This window comes from Podarcis liolepis (genome assembly GCF_965112155.1).
Source record: "Podarcis liolepis genome assembly, chromosome: 8".
NCBI classification, from domain to species: domain Eukaryota; kingdom Metazoa; phylum Chordata; class Lepidosauria; order Squamata; family Lacertidae; genus Podarcis; species Podarcis liolepis.
In genome coordinates, this window is record NC_139560.1 from 74981597 (window position 1) to 75005852 (window position 24256).

The 24256-nt window shown below is 40.6% G+C and overlaps 1 protein-coding gene across 3 annotated transcripts in view; it reads left to right on the forward strand.

The window, feature by feature from the left end:
- CDH18 (cadherin 18) overlaps nucleotides 1-24256 on the forward strand; it is a 632508-nt gene that overhangs the window by 544038 nt on the left and 64214 nt on the right. For all 3 annotated transcript variants that reach the window (XM_083519276.1, XM_083519278.1, XM_083519277.1), the window contains 3 exons: nucleotides 9244-9411; nucleotides 15989-16176; nucleotides 20242-20495. In XM_083519276.1, the coding sequence (XP_083375402.1) occupies nucleotides 9244-9411; nucleotides 15989-16176; nucleotides 20242-20495 (610 nt within the window). The remainder of the gene's footprint in view (nucleotides 1-9243; nucleotides 9412-15988; nucleotides 16177-20241; nucleotides 20496-24256) is intronic.

The window sequence follows — 24256 nt, forward strand, 5'->3', positions numbered from 1 at the left end:
TTTAATATTTTGTTGGAAGCTGCCCAGAGTAGCTAGGGAAACCCAGCCAGATTGGCGGGGTACAAATAAATTATTATTATTATTATTATTATTATTATTATTATTATTATTATTATTATTTACCATCATCCATCTTTCCCCTCACACTTTTACTTTTCCCAAGCACCCTTAACAAACTACAGTTCTCAGGATGTTTGGGGGGACTCATATGTTCTAAATCTGTTTTGAATGTGCTATAAATGTACAGTGTGGATCTACCTCAGATTGTGTCAGGACAAGGTGGTTTTTGTCAACCTTTCATAATAGGCACAAATGTAAGCTCCTGACATAAAGCTTAGCAAGTCTGGAAGGCAAGACTTAAACTGTATCAGAGGATTACTAGTTCAGGCAGACACATTCAGATTCTAAAGTGGACACTATATTTCCCCTGGATATAAAAATAGACAGTCTTTCTTTCTCTTGATATTTGTCTTTGTGCTATTCCAATTGTAAAAAGCAAAGGAAGAGACTAGCAAATGTCCATTATCATTAACTAGAGGGTGCTCTTTTTCTCTTGTATAAAAATCTTTAAAAGCACACAGAGTGTACTGGGAGGCCTCAAATTTGCTGCAGAATTATGGCGGGGTTTTTTTTTGGGGGGGGGTATAATAAATGCTTCCTAAATGATCACTTGGCACAAAACCAGTTCAGAAAGGAAAGGGGATTTTTTAAAAAAATTGGTAAGAATGTTTCCCTCCACTGTGCTATATTACTTTACATTGTGCAACTCACCACAGCGTTTTTACATGAGAAGGGATTTAACATGTCTGAATTATGAATTCCACATCATTTAAGCTTATTTTACTTGAGGGCACATATCTGGCGGGGAAGCAATATTAGGCCATAATTCTCTGAGTGACTCTTAGCTTTTTAGTTAAATGAATAATTAAAAAAATGAAAACACGTTATATGAAAAAACCGCAAACTCCAGTTTACTGTTGAGCATGCACTGCAGAACCATTTATTTGATATGTTCTTTTCAATTCTGTATGTATGACATGTAGTTCTGTGGTAACTGTCAGTTTTGTGTGGTTAAGACACACATATGCACACAATCCTGAAGTAAAGAGGACTTCCAAACAACAAGAACAAAATGGAGCTTTGTCGTCTTTTGTAAGGCTGACAGTAAGAAAAAGTTGTTAGTAGGGGGAATGGTGTGGCAATTGTTCAAAGATCGTAACAGTCGGTTTTTACAAGGTCATTTTCTCCAAGTAGCACAACGCCATCATCCTGATGAAAAGGAAAGGAAAAAACACCTATAGCAAAGAATGTATTGTGAGCAAGATCGCACACCTGCAAATCATTTTCAATGGAACCTAACATTTTGGCAAGTTATCCCTTCTCTCCTCTCAGTGAAAAACAAATGTATACAAGAAATGAACCCATCAGAAGTTCTTCAATACAGTATTCTTTGAGAAGGCAAATTCTGAGGATGATTGCTATGGATGTGGGTTCAAATAAAGTTTAATGAGAGGGGTAAGACCAGGGGCAAGTCAGTTTGCCAAGGCAGATTCAGACATTATGAATTCCCCACAGCTTAATTATTTTTATTCCCCACAACCCCTGGGTTTCCGTTTTCCCCTCTGTCTGTAGCGAATTTTACTTCCTTTACCTTACCATATTGTGTTTAAAATACCCATGCTTTTGAAAGTTATGAAAAGTCCAGCTGCAAATATATAATGATATTGGAATGTCGTATTTGCAACTATCAGTGGTGTTGTTGTTTTTCAAATTTTGAATATCAAATTTCTGCAGCTGTCTTTCCATTAGAAGGGAGGAGAAAATATTTATAGAAGGGAAATAAATGTTGGCGACATGATGAAAGGCTGTTTTCAGTGTCAGGAAGGCTGAATTTCACCTGTACACGTGAATGAAAAAGGTCAGAACTTTGGCAAATGAGCATTATTAAGGAGGTGATTATGCAGGGGATCCCAGGAGGGAGTGTGAGGCTGAATTGTGTATATATACATAAATTAAGTGGAAATGAGTAAGATAATTTGGCTGCAGGACTCTTTACAGTGCAGTTAGTTTTAATTTAAAATATTTTCTTAAAATTCAAGGCTTCCAGAAACCTCATTTCTTTGCAATTTCCGCGTGGAAAAAAATGCATCACTCACAGCATAATAGTCTATTCATGTCCTTCTGCAAAATATGCTTGTCTCACCATTTAAATATCTGAAGATTTAGAGGATATTTATGGATCACTTTTCAAGTGATGAATGACCACTTCAGAAGGATAATAAATGTCTCTTCTTCAGTCATTTTTCTGCAAATGGCTTCCACAAAGCAGTTCATAAAAATAAAGTTGCAAAATCCTAAGTGATAGCATATTAATGGAATGGATCACTGTTCAAAGACTTCCTTTGTGTGCCAGAATGACAATTGCAGCTGAATTCCATACAGTTGTATCTGACTTAAGTCATATCTGGAAGAAGAGCCATTGAAATCAATGAGCCTCCTCTGAGTTTGGCCTAGCTAGATGCAACCCATTCTTTCTAGCATTTGTTGGTGAGATGGTGGTCATGCCTTCAGCGGAATCCCCTGGAATCAATATCAGGGTGTCATCAAAATCTGTCACATCATAGAGTTGTTCTAGAGCTAATTTACTTCCTCACATCAGTGGTGAGCTGGGAGGACTTTATCCCATAAAAGGTTGTGGCAGTGATGTTGGCAACAGAAAAAGAAGAAGAGTTTGGATTTGATATCTCACTTTATCACTACTGGAAGGAGTCTCAAAGCGGCTAACATTCTCCTTTCCCTTCCTCCCCCACAACAAACACTCTGTGAGGTGAGTGGGGCTGAGAGACTTCAGAGAAGTGTGACTGGCCCAAGGTCACCAAGCAGCTACAGGTGGAGGAGTGGGGAATCGAATCCAGTTCACCAGATTACGAGTCTACTGCTCTTAACCACTATACCACACTGGCTTTGCAGGTGGGCACGGCTCTGCAACTCTGCTTCCAATCTAGAGGCCCTCCTCACCTTGCCCTGTCCTAATAAGTACAACATTGCCACCACATGGGGGAAGCCACTTCCTTTGCCTTCCCCAACCACTAAAAGAAAAAAAGCAACCACCAGTGACTGAAGAAGCACACATCCTAAGTTATCTAACTTTGGAGATCACCGAGCCCCAAATATGCACTTTTTTGAGGGGCATGCTCTCATGGTGCCTCAAAACACAGTGTCTGAAATGGCCACCATGCTATCACGGGTGTCAGGGGCTTGTCTGAATCGGATGCCAGAGACTGGTCTGTCTCTGAAGAGGGAGGAATGCAGTCACAGACAGAACAGCCTCTAACAGAGGAAGAAGGGGAGGATCTGCACGCCCCTTCCTTCAACATTCCCAGAAGCAGATTCAGAGGCCAAACAGTCGGGGAAAGAAGTAGACAGCTTTGAGATAGTAGCTAGGCAACCAGGAGGGAGGGAGCATTTGGGGGATTCTTCAATTGGGAGTGGAAGGGAAATCCCTCCCTCCCCTCAAACTTGGAGTACTGAAGTAGTTAAAGAACAGCAGAAGCACAGGGGAGGGACAGGTGGCCGTTGGCAGGCTTCCTGCTGTGGAAGGGGAGGGGATTCAGAGTAAGCAACTGACATCCTGAGGGTGATCCGATGCTGCTCTCAGTATGTTATTGTAAATAAAATGGACTATAAACCTTCCAGAGGTTCATTAATTCTTATTGGAAGCTCCCAGAGAGATTGGGAGCTCCTGTGCCTGCCAGTGTATCTGACAGCAAGGGAAAATGGGATGTTCTGGTTTTCTGGGACACTTCCGGCGTATAGGATTTAGGGGAGTACAAACAGTTCGGTTGCACTGGGCATAGTACCTTGGGGACACCACTTGGGATGCCATAGCTATGATTTAGAATGGAGTGGAAGTGATGACAAACCTAGACAGCATCTTAAAAAGCAGAAACATCACCTTGCCGACAAAGGTCCATATAGTTAAAGCTATGGTTTTCCCAGTAGTGATGTTTGGAAGTGAGAGCTGGACCATAAAGAAGGCTGATCGCTGAAGAATTGATGCTGTTGAATTATGGTGCTGGAGGAGACTCTTGAGAGTCCCATGGACTGCAAGAAGATCAAACCTATCCATTCTGAAGGAAATCAGCCCTGAGTGCTCAGTGGAAGGACAGATCCTGAAGCTGCGGCTCCAATACTTTGGCCACCTCATGAGAAGACTCGGCTCCCTGGAAAATACCCTGATGTTGGGAAAGATTGAGGGCACAAGGAGAAGGAGATGACAGAGGACGAGATGGTTGGACAGTATACTTGAAGCTACCAACATGAGTTTGACCAAACTGCAGGAGGCAGTGGACGACTGCAGGAGGCAGTGGGAGTGCCTGGCGTGCTCTGGTCCATGGGGTCACGAAGAGTCAGACATGACTAATGACTAAACAAGCACAACAACAACAAGCACAAGATGGAGAGGTGGTCTATCAGCCTAAAAAGCCATTCTGTTGTTAAAGGTCTTTCTGTTTGGCATGTAGTAGTAGATAGGTAGCCGTGTTGGTCTGCCATAGTCAAAATAAAAAAAAAATTCCTTCCAGTAGCACCTTAAAGACCAACTAAGTTAGTTCTTGGTATGAGCTTTCGTGTGCATGCACACTTCTGCAGATACACACTTCTTCAGTGTATCTGAAGAAGTGTGCATGCACACGAAAGCTCATACCAAGAACTAACTTAGTTGGTCTTTAAGGTGCTACTGGAAGGATTTTTTTTTTATTTTGTTTGGCATGTAGTTCAGGCAGGCAAGAAGATTTCAGAAAGAATGGAACGCTTATCTGAGGCAGTGTTGGATTGTGGGTATCCCTTAGTCACTGTTGTTAGGCATGGCCTGAGGGTGCTGGGAGGTGGTCTTTAGCCTGACGGACACATTGGGGTGAACATTGGTCAACTTGTTACATTGGTTGAATCTGACTAGTTAATTCGTTTTGCAGGTCCTCAAGTTGTTATGCTTAATATAACCTGTTTATCCACATTTGGTTGTCATGACTCATTCTGGTGTGCTGGCAACATGCAAATTACTGTATCTTAAAACCTGTGTTAGAAAAAAAAGATCATTTCCTTTTCTAGCAATATCATCCACGTATCATTGAAACACAGAATGTCTGTTTTCAATAAATTTTATATTGTATTGACCCTTCAGATAAACCTTTATCTTCCGAGCAACCATTATTTAACTTTCTGGTCAATAAATCTTGATTGAATGCCAACAAAGTCAATAGCTAACCATTATATAACTTTATAGACAAAGATGTTGGCAAAGCTGGATATTTAAAGATCATAATACAGTATTGGTAAAGATACTTGTCATAGGCTTCTTGAAAGGATTTTCAGTCAGTTCTTCTCATATAACCTTTCAGCATCTTCTTGATGTCAAAAGCACCTGCCTGCTCAATATAAAACAATAAAGAAAACAGCAAATAACAAAAAATTATTTCACACCAGTTGTCAGCTCAGTTGGCCATTTGTCAAGCGAGAAGACAATAAATCATCAGATGGAGTAGTAAAATTGTTCATCTTGTCTTCTTTTTCTAGAGTGGCAGATTGTGCTATTTGATGAAATGGTTTTAATCAAAGTTTGATCTGTTGCTAACTCTGTTATAAAATTTCCTACCAAAAGATGAAGAAGCACTCCATGTGAGATGAAATTTTGTGGCCTTCTCAGTCTTTCAGGTGACAAACTCATACTTGGAAGAAAAGCCTCAGGCCCAGGAATTGTTTGCTGCTATAGAGATCCAGGGTTGTTTCACATGGAGGTCACAGAGGTGTTAGAGATGCCACCAAATTTTGTCTGAACCACAGTTTGAAGGCAAATCTGGAGACCATTGCTGGGACAAAATATCAGCTGTATTTTATTGAAACAGATAAAAAGAGTTTCAGTAAGAAGAGAAACATTTCTCAAGGGAAAAGAGGGTGTTCACACACTGCTATCTCTGCATATCTGACACACCAGAAAGATGGCATCACACTTTGCCTGTGTTGCAGACTATTTTAAAAAAAGTTTTATATAATGGGATTTAAGCTATTGTTGCTTTCTAATTCCTGTTGAATTCTTCAGTCTTCTAGACCAGTGTTTCTCAACCTTTTTTCAACTTTGTTTCCTTCCTGTGGTGTCCTTGTCCTACCTGTAGAAAGGTAGCTATTTTTCTTGTAAATAAAACATGTTTTATTTTTTATTTTTTAAATGATTATATAAATTATATAATTTCACCTGTGGTCCCTTTGAAATATCCGGGGGAGGGGGGCACAGGGGACCATATGGCCCCAAGTTGAGAAACACTGTTCTAAACAATTGCCTTAGGAGTAAATTGAACTCAATGGGATTTATTTACTTCTGGATAATGACAACAACAACAACTACTTATTATTTATACCCCGTCCATCTGGCTGGATTTCCCCAGCCACTCTGGGCAGCTCCCAACAGAATATTAAAAACATGATAAAACATCAGACTTTAAAAACTTCCCTAAACAGGGTCGCCTTCAGATGTCTTCTAGAAGTCAGATAGTTGTTTATTTCATTGAGATCTGATGGGAGGGCGTTCCACAGGGCGGGTGCCACTACCGAGAAGGCCCTCTGCCTGGTCCCCTGTCTGGTCCCCACTTCTCGCAGTGAGAGAAAGGCCCTCAAAGCTGGACCTCAGTGTCCTGGGTGTATGATGGGGGTGGAGATGCTCCTTCAGGTATACTGGGCCGAGGCCATTTAGACATGCCTAAGGTTGTTCATATGGGAACAAATCTAGTGTCATCAACACTATGCTTAGAAACCTAAATAGTTCTGGTACCAATGTGTGTGATTACATAAAAGTAATTAAATATTGGGCTTATTCCAGGATGTGTGTGAGGAATCACTGAAGAGCCTCACAAATCATCTATCTATCACAGTTAGACAATGTTCCATGGATCTGTCAAGAGGCAATATTGGATTACATCATGGTAGATGTTTGAGGCTAGCGCCAGTGCTACTAATAGCATGGACCTTGCCACATATTTAGACCTAAAGATGTTGTTCTGTTCAGGAGATTGAGATTTAATTGAACACGATGCAAGTATAAATTGTAAGTCTTGGTACATATAGCTAAAGGCCTTGGGGGATATTGGTAAGTGTACAAGTTTGTTTTTACTCCTTTCCTGTTGGACTGATTTCTTGAGTGCTATAATGTATGCAGAAATTGTGCCTTGATGATGTGCCCTACTTTTCAAGGAGTATATTTAACAGTAATACAGCAGGAGATGAATGTGGATTCATTTAATAAGGAGAAAGCTCCTTATTAAATGAAACTAAGAGAGCATTTCCTGGAGAACCCAGAAGTGTTTGGGTAAATGATGTCTGTCATCAGAAGATAATTTTCTTTTGTGTGTGGGCGGGGGGGGGGGAGTCCCTCTGTTGAAGAAAACTTTTTATGGTATCAATCCCTTGGTCACCATTAGGGTGAGTAGAATCCATTTTCACTATCCTGTTACCATTTCCCATACAATGGATATACAACAACAACAAATTTTTATGATGATTGTAGACCAGCATAAGGAGGGAGGGGTACGATCATTTAAAATCTAAAAGAAGTTAAAACAGAAAGTATATACAGTTGTACCTTGGAAGTCGAACAGCCTAGTTCTGGTTTTTGAATGTTATTTTGGAAGCCGAGCTTCCTGCAGCCAATCAGAACTCATACTTTGGTTTTCGAAGGTTTTGGAAGTTGAACGGACTTCTGGAACGGATTCCGTTCGACTTCCAAGGTATGACTGTACAAAAGTCTATAAGAATCCAAAATAAGTCTAAAAGAAGGTTTAGGAAGATTAGACAAGAGTGAAAGAGCGTAAAAGGTTAGTATATGTAAGACTATAGCTATCAGCCTAATACGAGTGCTCATTATATCTAGTTTGTGGCACGGGTCATCATCTAAGAAATTTTGAGTGTTACTGTGCAGAATCTGGCAACGTTGTATGTTGTAGCAGGATTGGTATCTGAAAGCAGCAGGGAGGTATCGAATTGTCCTGTGCGCCCTGGGTACTTATGCAGTAATGGTAAGCTGAGGCTAGTATGAATGTCTCTGTAATAAAGACACTGGAGAAGCACATTCTCTGTTGTTTCTATTTGGAATGGGTATATAGTACAAGCTATTGGGAGCTGTAGTTTAGCAACTTCAAAGGTTGCACACTCATTCAGATGAGTAAATGGGGCTCAGGGCAAGCATCAGCACTGTATCCTGGCAAGGTGTTGGGGGGCCCCTGTCAGCTGCCAGAGGGGGTCAAGTGCAGATGCTGGACCTATATGCAAAAATGGCTTGAAAGTCTGGTGTACAAAGTTGGTCACTGAGCCCAATTTTCTGTATGGACGATTGCAAAATTCAGCTGTCCTGAACTCCTAGGTAACTGTGCATAGGAATGAAGTCTCAGCCAAAACAACTAAGGCAACCCTCAGTTGGCGAAGGGGAATGTATACATTAGAATTATATGTAGCTTTTCAGTATATGAAGTGATGTTGCACTGAAGCCCACTGACTTTGAGCTTTCCTAAAAAGGTCATCATGTGTTGCCATCGCTTTCACAATTTACATAATTACATAATTTCCCAGAGTCATTCATGAGAGTGCAGCTACGTTATCAATGGCAAACAAAACATGCTCCCGTTTCCAAAATCAAATTTTCTTTTAAAGACCTCACACATAAGGCACAATATTGCATTCATTAATAATTCAATTAAGCTGCTGCTAAAGCAATTATATGCAGTGAAATGATATTCTTTTTTGGCATTGCATCTGGGGTTCTTTCTGCTTTGCATGGATCAGATCAACCATATATCCATACATTATACTTCTTTGTAACAGGGGTGTTTTTACTTTGGTTTTTTTAAAAAAAATAATTTCCACATACCCTCCAGCAAGCTGACTATCAAATGCTACCCTATTTCCCTTTGAAGGCAACGGTGCAGTGGGGGTTGACATTTCTTCATAATGTCAATATGAGCCATTTTCCCTCTCCAACAGATGCAGTACAGGGGAGACTGAAAACTGGCTGAATGCAAAACAAAATTTGTTGATTGTTTTTTCTAACATCAGGTTCTCCTAAGGTGTCATTCTGTAGGCGAGAGGAGCTGTGAGAGTATCTGTTCCTTTTATGCCTTTCTAAAAAAATGTGAGAAATAATACTTCTCTTTTCCCCCTTCTTGCCTCTCCTTCTCTTTCTCCTTTTGTTAAACATCACAGGAGTCATCAGGACAGCCTTGCATAACATGGACAGAGAAGCCAGAGAACATTATTCGGTTGTCATTCAAGCCAAAGATATGGCAGGACAAGTTGGAGGGCTGTCTGGATCAACCACAGTCAATATCACCCTCACCGATGTCAACGACAATCCCCCCAGGTTCCCCCAGAGTATGTAAAGGTTTGATCTGATTTTTTTCTCCTCCTGACTAAACCTTTGCTTGTAGTAATTAAGAGTTGCATTCATTTCGGGGGTATTTGGTTAAGAAGCAGGATGAGCTGTGAATAATCTAACAGAGAGCCAGTGTGGTGTAGTGATTAAGAACAGTCGACTGGTAATCTGGTGAACCGGATTCGATTCCCTGCTCCTCCACATGCAGCTGCTGGGTGACCTTGGGCTAGTCACACTTGGGCTAGTCTCCCAGCCTATTTGGTGTGGGGGAGGAAGGGAAAAGGAGATTGTTAGCCACTTTGAGACTCCTTAGGGTAGTGATAAAGCAGGATATCAAATCCAAATAAGTGAAATCAGCAAAGGGAAAGCTTGGGGATGGGGAATATGTGACTACACTCATATTGTCCAGGCAGTTAGGATGGTGCAAACACACTGTCAGAGCCTATCTGGAATTCCTACCGCTGTGTTTGCATCGTACCAACCTCTCCAACTGCCACTCCTCTCCCTCCCAGTAAGCACCAGTGTTGCACCTACCAGAAAGCTAGGATAACAGTTTTGCCGCTACCCATCAAACTGCTTCTGGTTATAATTGACTAATTTCAATAATGAATGGTGTTCACAGTACAATTCAAAGGATGGTTACTCAGAAGTAAAGCCTACTAAGTTCATTTGGCGTTACTAGTTAGTGCAAGTGTCTGGAACCGCAGACAAGCATGTGTTAATGACTTAAGAAGCATTATTTAGGCATTTTGAATTTTGCCTGCTCCATATCTTTCAAATACCAAGTATGTGACCTTGCTAAATTTCAGGCTGCAGATGTTTCTTCAGGTAGATCATAAAGTTGTTGATCTGGCCTCCTTAAAGAATAGTAAATGACTGATAGGACTTCATTTAAATGTTTAGTGTCCCAGACATTGATTTTCCTTCCTCGTATGAACAAATAAATACTCCATGCAGCAAGTTTCCAATGTACTTGAAACTAATTGCTCTTTATTTAAAAATAGCAAATGCTCTGCACCTTTTATTAAGGGCAAAGCTGGCTAGGAGTTGGAGAAGTTAGATGGTGAGTCTCTCAGCATGCTGACCCTGAACAATTTTCTCAGCTGGAAACTAGACTAGAGCAAGGTGGGGGAGACCAAAATAGATGCTTTTGGTGGCCGAAGTAGCTGGCTCAAGTAATAGATGAACAAAATCTGCTGGGATCCCTGCTTCCTGAATGACAATAACTAGTTGGACTATCCTGCCTCGCTTGAGGCAAAGACACTGGGTTATTTCGGGAGGGAAAACAAGTCCCTTCATAGAAAAACAGTGTTAAAAAATACAAGCCTCAGAGGACAGCATAGCATTTTACAATCTCCACTCTGCATGTGCTTGAGCCAGCGGTGAGTAGTGTCTGAAGGAGAAAGCATACTGGGGGCAGGTTTTCTCTTTGGCGTGATAAATTTTTGACAGTTTGGGACCTGTCCAAAGAAGATAGCTTTGTCATTTTAACATACTCTTTCAAATGGGTCTATATAGAAAGTATCAAATGTAGGGGACAGGAGGAATAGACAGGCAGAGTTCCACAATTGTGAGTATTAAATGTTGGCCTCATTTGTACTTAATGCTAAGTCAAACGATTGTTTGGTATCTGCTGCATGGCAACCGAAGGACTAGGGGTGAAGGAGCCATGATTTTCTAAATGCACACTTGCGCCTTCAGGCTAAGCGATAGTTTGACTCTGTATTACATGCAAACTGAGCCACTGTCTTAAGTGAGTCAAAATGACAAGGTCCAGAAAGTTATAGAAAATACTGAAAAACATGACATACTTTATGGACAGTGTCAATGATGTTTATAACATTGTCACTCCATTCATGGGTTTTATTAGGGCTGCCTATGTCTGGCCAGGATTTCAAAGACGGAATTTCAGGGCTTCCTAAAAAAATCTCAGCAAGCTTTGGGGTGTCATGGTTTTTACTTTTTGAAACATGGCAACCCTAGTTTTATGCCTGAACATTTTTCTGAAGATCTTGCTGTGAGTTTAATAAATTTAAATTGCCTCATTATTATTTCTTGCCTGCTGCTCCTTTTTATTTCCACTGATGCACAGGGAACCACACCTCACTGTCCCCTTGCCCATTCTTGTCATTCCTTTTCCTGAAGTCCAGGCAACTTGAACCTCAGCTCCCAGTTTGCCCAGTCAAAACCACCAATAGTGACATGGGTAGTGTCCACCTCATCTGCCCATCCCACACAATTCCTGCCTTAAGTCATTGTTAGGGCACTGTAAGATCAAGCCACATTGCTCTGCTAATGTATTAACAAGACCACCGTCTCAAAGGAATGAGGGAACAAGCTTTCGTGGCACACTCTTTAGTTTTGTAAATTACTTAGTTAATTAGTCTACAGCACTCTTTGACTGTGGGCCATTTGTCTTTATTATATTCAAAGGAAAAACAGGGGCATCATTTAGAGAGGAAAAGAGTCAGTCCCTCGCAGTGTTTGAGATACCAAGTGTTTATTCATTAGGAACACTTATCTTTGATCAGTTCACTACGTTGTTGTTGTTTTTTTACAACACTGTGTATTGTTAAAAAATAAATAAACTGTTCAGCAATGCTTATAGCAGCTTACTATATTACAATGCTTACAGTAGCTTACTACTATTGGTTGGTTTCACTCTTAGAGACACTCCTAGCAGATGGGCTGGAGTGGTATTTGTGGAGACTTAGCCCAGTGCCTAGGGCCAAACCTTCATATCTGTAACCAATAAAGTTGTGGCCTTATTCGATCCCATAGAATCAACATTCTGTGTATTTTCTCATTCTTTAATCCCTAGGGAACGGGGTGGTCATGGGGCCCCGACACACAAGATATATTTCACCCTTCATCCGTAGATCTCAAGGCAGTTCACAGGATAAAAATACAAGATCAAAATACAAAACACATAATCAAAACAAGAACAAGTACAAAACAAAACAATAACCTGCTTCCCCGCCCTGCCCCCAGTTTTTAAAAATTGTCTTGACAAATTTACTTAAGGGGGCTACTTGTAAATTCTAAGAAACCACAACCAGTATTGAGAAGCCTGTTTTAGTGGTTTTCTTCAAGGAAGTGTAATTTTCAAGCATGTGCCTTCTTTTAATAAGCATGGTCTTAAGTGATAGCCATTCGGTTAAACGCTTTGCTGAATTGAAGCTTGAAAGAATAAGTGGTGTAGTTTTTATGAAGATCTGCTGTATTCTTTATGCATGGCAATGAAGTCTATTTCCTACTTTAAGTGCACAGCTCACCACAAACTTAACTGTGGAGTCGTAACTGGAGCCTCCATAATTATTTTTTTATGTGAGCAGTTGCTGAATGAATGTTATGTGATCGCAAATGAGAAGACAGGCGGTCTGTGAAATTGAGAAGGGGAGGAACACTGTTAAGGAGACAAATTGTCTTCAGACGCAGTCTACACTGTGGAAATGTAGAGATGTTTGCAGCATATATCACTCTAGGCTCCACTAGCAAACCAGGGCACCCATGAGAAGCTAGTCTGGGGACTAGTATGTGAGGCTCTCTCTCCTTTCATTAGAAAATTTGTGGCAGGGGTTTCCAAAATGAACCCTCTTACCTTTCTGTGACTTCCAAAACCAACCTAGAAGAGATGTATACAACTGTTTTGCCCTCAACCAGCCAGAGAATGTTGGCAGCCAAGACCCACACACAGGGAGAAGTCCTCATGGTCAAACCACATGTAACCTTCACTATAGCCCTATGGATGTATTACATGCATGTAGGGCATACCCATGTTAATGGTGGAACTGGTCACACTTTTAGTACTTCTCTCTGCCTTGAGGTCTTCTTTCTGTAAGAACCACATGTTGTGCATGAATGTCTATGGAGAAATTCCCTCTTTGCAAGTAAGGGCTCTGTGCAATTGGGACACCCAGGTGCCTCAATCACAGAGACCCCTACATGTGAGCAAGCCCTGGCATGCTGAAATTTATCCACAGACAAATCATGGTTGCTGCAAGAAGAAAGATCGATAAGGTTGGGGGAGAAAATTGATTCAGTTCTCATTTAAAGGTGAACCTATGTAAATCACACTGTCCAATACAGTGGTACCTCGGGTTACATACGCTTCAGGTTACATACGCTTCAGGTTACAGACTCCGCTAATCCAGAAATAGTACCTCGGGTTAAGAACTTTGCTTCAGGATGAGAACAGAAATCGAGCAGCAGCAGCGGGAGGCCCCATTAGCTAAAGTGGTGCTTCAGGTTAAGAACAGATTCAGGTTAAGAACGGACCTCCAGAACGAATTAAGTACTTAACCCGAGGTACCACTGTACATGAATTGAAACATCCTTTAAATTTCGCATGTCTCTGAATTTTGCAGTGCAGTTATCCAACCAAGTAATGTGCACGAAAGTGCATGTACTAGGGTAAAGTGTGCAGAACAATGCACACATTGCTGAAAATATTGAATGAAAAATTGTTCTATTAGTGAAAATCAGTATTCAAAAAAATGCAAAATCACACAGAGAAATGTGCATATTAAGAGAACTTTGCAGTAAAATGCTGGTGAATTTTCATGAAGACATTAAAAACAAACCTGAATGTGGAAATACATACTGAACTTTAGATTGGAAAATTGAAAAACAGATAGAGGCTGAAATAGACAGATTTGCCCTACATGTAAATAATTCCATCCAGAAATAGAAGTACCCCATAACCAGAAACATTTTTTTTAATCTGGTATTGAACTGGAATAAACTGTAGATGACTAACCCATACAGCCTTTATAGCAGAGTAATATAACAGGCCAAAATATGTCTAGGTAAGCCTGCCCAGGTATGAATAAGATTTTATTATTGCAAAAACAGTTGTAAATGATGTCTTCTTTTGTTGATTTTTCATGTTGCTTTGTCCTTATTTCACACTGTCCAATATTTTCTTGAGATATTTGAACTGTTCCTACATCATAAAGTAGGAGTAGGTTTCATATCTGGTCTGTGTGTCCTTTATCAGAGAAGCTTGCCTGAAATGTAGAGTTGCCATTTATTTTAACCCAGTTGATATTCTGCTTGCACATGGAGAGGGACACATATACAGATAGTATTCTGCACATAGGCCATCCTATATCTTTTACCAAACTGTGGGAGAAAATGGTCATCAAGACCGTCAAAGACTACATTGCCATTAATCGAATTTTGGTTAATGAAAATCTGCTAAAGATGATGGTGCGAAAAATGACACAACATATATAAAACTCATGGTTTTATATTGTGCACTGCTGATTGTAAATTGCACTGTATTCTAGGAGTTTTGCACCAAATACATATGCATAGAACTGTAGTCTCTGAGAAAGAACAGTTATGGTGGTTTTCCACAAAGAGAAGTATAGAGAGTATTCTGTGATACATCACATGTGTGTGTGTGTGTGTGTGTGTGTGAGAGAGAGAGAGAGAGAGAGAGAGAGAGAGAGAGAGAGAAAGATGAGCACAACCTTTTTGCTGCTGATAATATATAGGTTTTCCTATTCTTTTTGCAATATTTCCTATGGATATTAATTTTTTGAATAGTTATGTAATTATGCCCCCTCCTCATTTTCTCAAGATAGCATAAGTGAACTGAAAAGTGTTATCTCAGCTGCACTGCAAAAGCCATAGTAGCCATAATTGCACCTTTCTCAGCCCCATGGCTCTGGATAAGCTTTTATTTCTTTTTACATTAAGGTCGGCTGGTGGGGTGCATGAATGTTCATTTGAGATATAATCTGGTTTGGCTGAGTGCTATAAAGTTTTGAGTAGTAAAAGTTTCTCACAATTGCAAGACACATCATTGTGGGAGGAGGAGAATTCACTCCAGGCTTTTAAAATTGCTTAGCTTTTAACTCGGGGAAATTTACAGCCCTTGTTTCCTTGGCCATTTGGGAAGAGAGAATGAAGAGAGCACAAAAGTGTTATATTTTTCTCTTGCGGCTGAAAGATATACATGCTGCTACAGCTCTGAATGTCAAGCAATTCAGTGAAACAAAAGATTAGATCTTAGATGCTTTATGTTGATTTAAAATTTTGTTTGCTGTGTTTTAAATTACTTAACCTAGCACTTTCTTATAACCCAATTGATTAGCATTTCAGAACAGACAAAAGGAAGCACTTTTTCACACAGTACATAATGAACCAATGGAATTCACTGCCACAAGTTGTGGTGATGGCTAATATTTTAGATGACTTTAGATAGATCAGTGGATTGTCAATAGCTGTTGGATCTGTGCATATCAGTTTCAGAGAACGAACAACAGGAGTGTGCTTTTGCCTTCATGCTCTGTATGTTGAGTTTCCCTTTCAGAATGCTATGCCCTGATGATTTAATCTAGCAGAGTTCTTTTTAATATTCTTAATACTTTATTCCTGTCAGAGAGCAGTGCTTTTCATTCTGTGAGGAAAAGCTTTCATAGCTAGGCACCACAGTTTAGTGAAATAATATTTGGCGCATTTGCACTAAACTCGGCGATCATGTTTCCCGTTTAGAAGAGATGTTTGAGAATTTGAAGTGTTATTGCAGCAGAATTGCTAGAAATGTTGCCTGAATATATTTTCCAGAACATTATCAGCTGTATGTTCCTGAGTCGGCACAAGTTGGTTCTGCAGTAGGAAAGATCAAGGCTAATGATGCGGACATGGGGTCAAATGCAGACATGAAATACACGGTCATAAATGGGGATGGCTCCGGAGTGTTTTCCATATCAACTGACAAAGAAACACGAGAAGGGATTATTTCCTTGAAGAAGGTAAGCAAAGCCTTTAGAAAAGGCTCACATGTGATAGACATGAAATTCTCTTAGGGCTGTCATGGAACACAGCCTTAGGGCCAAACTGGAAGTGACAGCAATAGTTCCATGCGTTTAAGCTCAGAGCTGTCTCCAAGTGTAGACAGAGGGACTGGAGTGAAGCTACATTTTTAAATAGAGAAAGCAAACATTTGTAAGGACTGTGATTTGCCTCCCAAGTGCTTTTATTCTTGAAAGTACTTTTATCTTCACACATTTCTTTTGCTTTCCAACTTCTGTGGTTTCAGTGCACAAAATATTCATACAAAATGCGTATTTTATCAGAAGATTCACCAAAAAATGTGTACTTTATATTGAAAGGTGCATACAAAGAAGCACACAAAAATCAATGGAGTGCAAGCAACAAGTTAGGGGATCCAAAAATGCAGAAATCTTTCTCCATTATGTAATAACCTCTTCATTGTTTATATTAATAAACAATATGGTAGATTACTTCCTCTGCTTTTGCAAAAGACCCTTGTGGTCAGATGTGATTCCTAAGCATTTCTGGTCACTGGGTGATAATGACATCACCTTTATTTACCTGACATTATGCATTCTGTCTCACTTTATGATATTGGATATCATATCTGTACCAAGTATTGAAAAAAATAATAATTACCATATTTTCCCATGTATAAGACTAGGTTTTTTAACAAAAAAAAAAAAGGTTTAAAATTGGGTCTCCTCTTATACAAGGGTAGTGCTGAGGGGGTGTTTTCTTAATTTGGAGTCCCCCCAAATAGGGGGTGTCTTATACATAGGGGCATCTTATACACAGAAAAATACGGTAATAACATTTATTTATTTTTAAAAAAAATTACAAATCAGAATGGAATGGACTTCTGACTGAGCAGCAGTAAACCTATGTTATCATTGGCTAAGCAGCAAGCTGCTTTAATAAATGTGTGTTGATGCCATGGAAGCATGTATGTGTACAGGGGGTTATGTCAGAAATAATCAACTCCAGGTGTCTCAGAGCAGGTCTTTTAGCAGGATTCAAGACTTCCTAACAGTTTGTGCTGAGTGTGACCTATTTTGTTGTCATAACCGTGCAGTATTTAACACAACAGTGGACAAAAGTGGACCTTCTGGTATACAATATGAAAGTGGCCATGGCTTCAGAATCTCAGGAGGGCCATGGTCCTTAAAGATGCAATGGACCTGTTTTTGAGATGTGTAAGGAGGACGTGATAAAGTACTGGTGCTGTGCTAAATGCAGACCTTTCTCCAAAGGGTGAATGCTGCCTTTGGTCTTACATTATCAGAAGTGGGAAATGCCCATTTTCCTACCCCACATTTTGTCCTTGTGGCACAAACACCAAGAGACCATTTTTGTATTGCCACACGAAATATCAGGTGAGGCAAATGACTGGCAGCTCAATCCTGTGCATGTGTGTGCGTGCGTGTGCTCAAAAGTATGCCCTGTGGAGTTCAATGGTACTTACTCTCAAGTGAGCATATATAGGATTGTAGTCTTCAGTTCAAAAGGGCATGTGGCAGTGCTGGGCTAATATTATACTTGGGCTGCTGAAAATAAGCACTTCAGAAAAGTGCTTCAGAACTGCCTCTTTGGGGGGGGGAAATATTTAGACTAACCTTCCCTCACCCCACTGCAAAACAACCCCACCCTCCTGTATACCACTTACCGGTATATCGAAACAATCATGGAAATGCATGATACAGAGAAATCTATTAGCATGCAAATTCCTCCTTGATGTTTTATTATTCTGCATGCACCAAATTCAGTGCCATTCCACAGACTAGCTAGAATAAAAGGAATATATAAGCACTGGCCTCTCTTAGCCTTCTTTTGAACAGCGTCAAAGGGTATCCCGTAAAATATGCCAATATAAAGAAACAGCACTACATAAACTGAACCACTTGGGCCTCAATGTGTTGTAAATGTTGATCCCGTTGATAAAGCTGGTGGGAAACTATAGAAACTCTGAAAGATCTCATGATCTCGAAAGGCTGACCCAAGTTTTATATTTGTTCCTTCCTATCAGTGGCAAGAAACCATTGCTATTACTCATCGAGTAACCTTCTAGTAAATTAGGGCAAGTGTTGCTCACTGCTGAAAACAAGAACTAGGAATGGGGAGAAATTTAATCCCCTTTTCCATTTAAAAATGAACTTAACTCACCTGCACTTTTCAAAACAGTACATTAACAAAACGAAACAAAAAACAACCATCCTTCAGAATCTATACTTCTCTGAATTTTACAATGCAGTTCACCACCTAGTATGGGTCCATCTGCCCTATGCTTGGTTTTTGGACAGGGACTTCCACGGGGTCCCCTCTAACAGGGTACCCTGAATACACAACTGATACAATATTGGGTGATAAACCACTTCATCCCATGCTTGAAGACTAGGATTCCACCCAATGCCTTAAACATTTGTGACATTTTGCTATGGGAAAGGCAAAACATTTGTTTACAGGTAAATTCCTTCCTGACTTCAAATATGGCAACCATTAGCAACCATTGCAAGGTCAGGAGGTACAAAAAAACCCCTTTGGTTAAACCAATAAGACCTAGCTAAAGGGAAAACGACACTAAGCAGAACCTGAAAATGAATATAGATTTCAGAAGCATGGTAAGAATTGGCCTGAAATGGAAACAGGATGATAAAAAGGAGTGGGTTGGAAGGTTTTGCTCTTCAGCCAACTGTACTGTGGAAGCCACACGCAGCCAGCCTTTTAAGCCTCGCTGCCAGGCTGAGCAGGGCAACAGCCAATGCCTGGGCAGCCAGCGAAGCACCACCCTCCAAGCAGGACCTCTGGTTGCCCTATTCACATTTTCCCTCTTTTGCTGGAAGACTGCCCCTCAATACCACCGGCCAAGGGGAATTCCCCAGCAGCAACCAGCAGGCAAACATGCTCTAGATCAGTGTTTCCCAACCTTGGGCCTCCAGCTGTTTTTGAACTACAATTCCCATCATCCCTGACCACTGGTCTTGCTAGCTAGGGATGATGGGAGTTGTAGTCCAAAAACAGCTGGAGGCCCAAGGTTGGGAAACACTGCTCTAGATGTCAGGAATGAAGGTGGGGCACAAGGGTTCTGCACCTGCTCCACCCCGAAGATGCAGAAAGAGGCCACTCCTTTGCTACAAAGGTATCTTTCTGAACTTTCTGAACTTTCTGAACTTTGCCCATGCAGAATCCTGTAGGAACTGGATCCTAGCACCCCTTACCAGTTTTTGGTTCATAGAAGGATGCTGAGCCAACCTACTCCCATCTGAGTGTTTATGGGTGCAATGATAATCGAGGACCATAGGATTAAGTGTAAGGTTTGCAAGCTTCACAGACCAGTCTTTCACAGGACTGTGCACTGTCAATTAGGCAAGTTTCGTTTCACTGTACATAAGCCTCTTGGTGCCTTGGGGATCAGGCAGGATATACATCTAACACACTAGGTAATACATAATGATTAGTGGTATCCCAACCACGTTGTCATGATTGTTGTACAGAAGCATTGTAATTGGGCCACCCAGCATCCTTACAGGCCTAAGCATCCATTAATTACATCTGCCCGATTTAATTTCAGATATATTCTGCATTAGTCCAATAGATATTGCTGTAAAACTGTTTCACTTTAATAGTTTGTGCCTTGCCACTGTAGCAAGGGGTGCCAATTCAAATAAAATATGGGGGGCAGTGCACGCGTCTTTTTCACGAGTCAGGTGCAGGTGGTTATCTCATTGCAAACTCAAGAGTGTTCATTTATTTCCAGGAGTCAGATGCCGTTATGCACTTAGTACATAGTTTCAAGCTACAGGAAGTGAAGGGGTTAAACTCAGCATTACCAAAGCCTGCCACTACAATACAGTATAAAGGTGCTACAGGTAAAGTGCAGTAAAGGATGCTGTGATCAAGTCTGTTCAAACTATATTACACAAGCAATTCTGAGGCTGGAAAACCCCTCTCTGATGGTGGAAATAAGGCAGCGAAATAATGCGTTTTGTGAAATAACTCAAACCCAAACTCACAGTGGTAATGTCAAATTTCTTTTCTTCCCACAGCCACTGAACTATGAAAAAAAGAAATCCTATACTCTTAATATAGAAGGAGCAAATACCCACCTCGATTTCCGCTTCTCACACTTAGGACCTTTTAAAGATGTAACTATGTTGAAGATCATTGTTGGGGACGTGGATGAGCCTCCTTTGTTCACTTTGCCTTCCTATGTCATGGATGTTTACGAAAACGCCGAAATTGGGACTGCGGTGGGCACAGTTACAGCGCAAGACCCAGACAGCGCGAACAATGTAGTAAGGTATGCTAGTATATTCATAGATCTTCAGTTAACTAAAAATAGTATGGGGTGGAGGTGGGGAAACCGTGAGGTGGGAAATTTGTAGTCTTCATAAAGCTGTACTATGGAAAACTTCCTCGATCCGTTATTAAAAATGAGAAGTGTTGGAGCTTACACATTTTTATTATTGAAGCATGGTAGGTCAAATGTAATCACAATTTCTTCAACAAAGTAAAGTTGGGTAAAAACAAATGTCCCACATATACGCTAACAATAGAAAGGGTTACTGAAACTCAGAGACTTGTCGTGACTTACCTGCTTAATATTAATGACCAGCGGGAGCTGGAACAAAATTTAGGGTATCAGCCTGCCAGACATGCTCTTCTGTATTCCAACTCACCCACCCAACCACCCACGGTTTTCTGTTTTCATTTTCTAGCTAAATCTCAACAGGATCGCTCTTCATTGGGCTACTTTTGGGGAGGGGACTATTGATTGGTTGATGGTACTTTGGAAAACCTTGGCATTGCCCCAAAGATGCTTTTACTTATCTGTTGTTTCTCAGTGCCTCTGGCTGGCTACAATCCTACTGATTCTCACCACCAGAGTTTGCTTGGGAGTGATACAACTTTGTTAGCAGGGGTGCCAACTTGAATGAAATATTGGAGGGCCCAGGTAAGGCCTGCCCCGTATAACCGATCACAAAATGTGGTACATGAATGTCAAGGCCCATTAACTTTGGGAGGGCTGGCCCCTTCTCAAATATTTTATTGGAGGAGGCCGAAGGGACCTCAGCCCCCTAGGAGTTGGCTCCTATGTTTGGTATCAAAACTACTAATCAAGTTGAGAAAGGAATAATAGTTTACTGGTAGAGCACATGCTGAATCTTTAGTATCTTACATTAAAAGGATCTCAGGAGGAATTGGGATGACACCTGCTTGGGACCTTTCTAGACTACTCATAGAGTAAAGGTAAAAGTTAAAGGACCCCTGGATGGTTAAGTCCAGGCAAAGGTGGCCATGGGGTGCAACGCTCATCTCATTTTTCAGGCCGAGGGAGCTGGTGTTTGTCCACAGACAGCTTTCCGAGTCATGTGGCCAGCATGACCAAACTGCTTCTGGTGCAATGGAACACTGTGATGGATGCCAGAGCACACAGAAATGCCATTTACCTTCCCACCGCAGCAGTACCTATATATCTACTTGCACTGTACTTGGCTAGGTGGATCAAAATTTTGATTCTATAAGACAGCTTCATCTCTTCATATAGTCTCCTACAAAAGAAGAACTAGGCAATTTTGTCCATTCCATATGGCATATATTCCTGGGCTCAAACCAAATGCATCATTTTGCTTACTGTTAAACAATGCATCACTTTATACTTATTTTTAAACAGTAATAGATGGTGTATTGAGTAGTGTGGTGACAGAATTTGTAAAGTTGTTCACTTATAAGTATCAGGCAAAACATTTTATGATGGGTTTATTGGCATTAGGAGCATACAAAGAAAGCTCTCAAGAAGCCAAATGCCTGCCATTATGATGAATGGAGAGAGGTCGTATATATTGTAAGATCCCACATGTGTAGAAAGATGTTCAAAGCACTGGCACATTGTGTTTAATGTGCCCAATGCAGAGATAGATATGAGGGTTTTCCTTCACTGTAATGGAGTCTTAGCTGTATTTTTTACTTTTCTCCCATGTGTGTTAATGGCATTGCTTACTGATATGGAGGAGACAGAACATAAACTTGTGAATCCAGAGGCATTAGTGATGTGGAAGTTAAAACTATTCTTTGTCTCTGGTGACCCAAGTGTCCTGCAGAAGAGCAGCTTCCGCCTCCCCACAAAATCCACACTTTTCCCCACCATCAGTCCCTTTTTCAATGGAAGAGCATGTGCTTAATGGTTAAAAGACGTAGCTTGGTTGTGTGCAACAGCTTGGACTTTTGTAAACAATCAGACAAATATGCAATATTCAAAGATTCATTCTGCACAACTTAGCATAACAGAGTTTAAGACAAGGCATCAGCTTGAAGCCCCAAACCATGAAATCATGCCAGTGTTGCGGGGATGTTATGATGGAGTTGCATAATGATGCAAATGTTTTAAGATTAGGGTTTTAAGTCTCCAAATCTGAATCAACTTTCTTTCCCTAAAATGAAAATTGCATTGCTTCTTCCGGCTTAGGTGAAAGATTAAACCTATCATTATGTCTTTAGTGTGCTAGTAGGTTTGCTTGTTTGTTCTGGATCCTACGGGAAGTGGGAGGGATTTTTCTTTTTAAAAAAATAAAGATTGTGTAGCTGTCTCTAAACAATTGAATGTTGAGGGTAAACAAACGCTCTAAATAAGCGAATTCGGAGGGTAAACAAACCAAGCTAAGATTACAGTAAACCCTTTTAGCAAAAGGTATGCAAATCTGTAATGGATATATGCTGCAGTAACCTAATCCTTTTATTATGAAAAGGTTGGAAATTATTTTCTGGTTTACTTTAACAGTGTGGGAAAGTATTGTTAGATACGTTTCTAACTTTTAATGGTGTTTGTATGTGTAGATAGATAGGTAGATATTAATTAAAGCATATCTTCTATGTATGGTTTTATCAACATAGCTGAAGGATTAGCATGAAATTTTGCAGGATCCCATTTTTAAGATTCTAAGACACATTTTCACGCACCAAAAGTCAGAAATATTTGCTGTCTAACAATACCCCGCTTTTATCTATTGTCAAGTTACAACATAGCCAATAGTTCCTGTCATTCTCTTATTACACTTGGAATGTGTAAAACCCTCCCAAGAAGTATGGCTAGTATTCTTGACACTGATGTTGCCAGAACTCATTATTATTTGGTCTGGAACACAAATCTCCAGCTCTTAAGGCTTGGCTGCATTCTGAATCAGCTCCTGAGAGGTGTGTTCTGGTTTTGAATGTTAGCTGAGCTTCTGGGCATGCCCAGGTCGTCAAGGAACCGAAGGATCCACGATTTTCAAGGGCACCTGAGTGTTCAGTGGGTTTGACTGGATACTATGGGGGCTACATGTCCAGCAGTTCCTTGCATCTAGGATTTTTTCATGAGCTTGTTCCTTGCTGCAAGCCAGGATGGGACATGAGGTTGGGAGGCTGGGACAATGCACCTGTGCCCATGGAGCCTATCTGCCATCCCTGCAAGTATGTTTGCACTGCTCCAATTTTGCACATTGCAGGAGGAGGAGAAAACCAAGCAATTTTTACCTGGGCAAGTGAGATTGCTCATATTAGATGAGCTTACCTTTGATTTTACCTGAGGGGGATTACCATATTTTTTGCTCTATAAGACTCACTTTTTCCCTCCTAAAAAGTAAGGGGAAATGTGTGTGTGTCTTATGGAGCGAATGCAGGCTGCGCAGCTATCCCAGAAGCCAGAACAGCAAGAGGGATCACTGCTTTCGCTGTGCAGCGATCCCTCTTGCTGTTCTGGCTTCTGAGATTCAGAATATTTTTTTTCTTGTTTTCCTCCTCCAAAAACTAGGTGCATCTTATGGTCTGGTGCGTCTTATAGAGCAAAAAATACGGTAATCTGTCACTAGTAACTGAAACACTTTTAGATATTTTAAAATAAGATGTTCTGCATGAGAAGAAACATCCAAATTTGCATCAAATGTCATTTTCAGATTATTTTTAGTGACAGCCTTAAGGATGCAAAGAACAATTTTACTGGCGTTTTTGGAAGTCTTTTTGCCTTTCTTTGGAATTGTAATATGTTTGCTTCAGAAAACACCACCAAATTTCCATATCATTTTT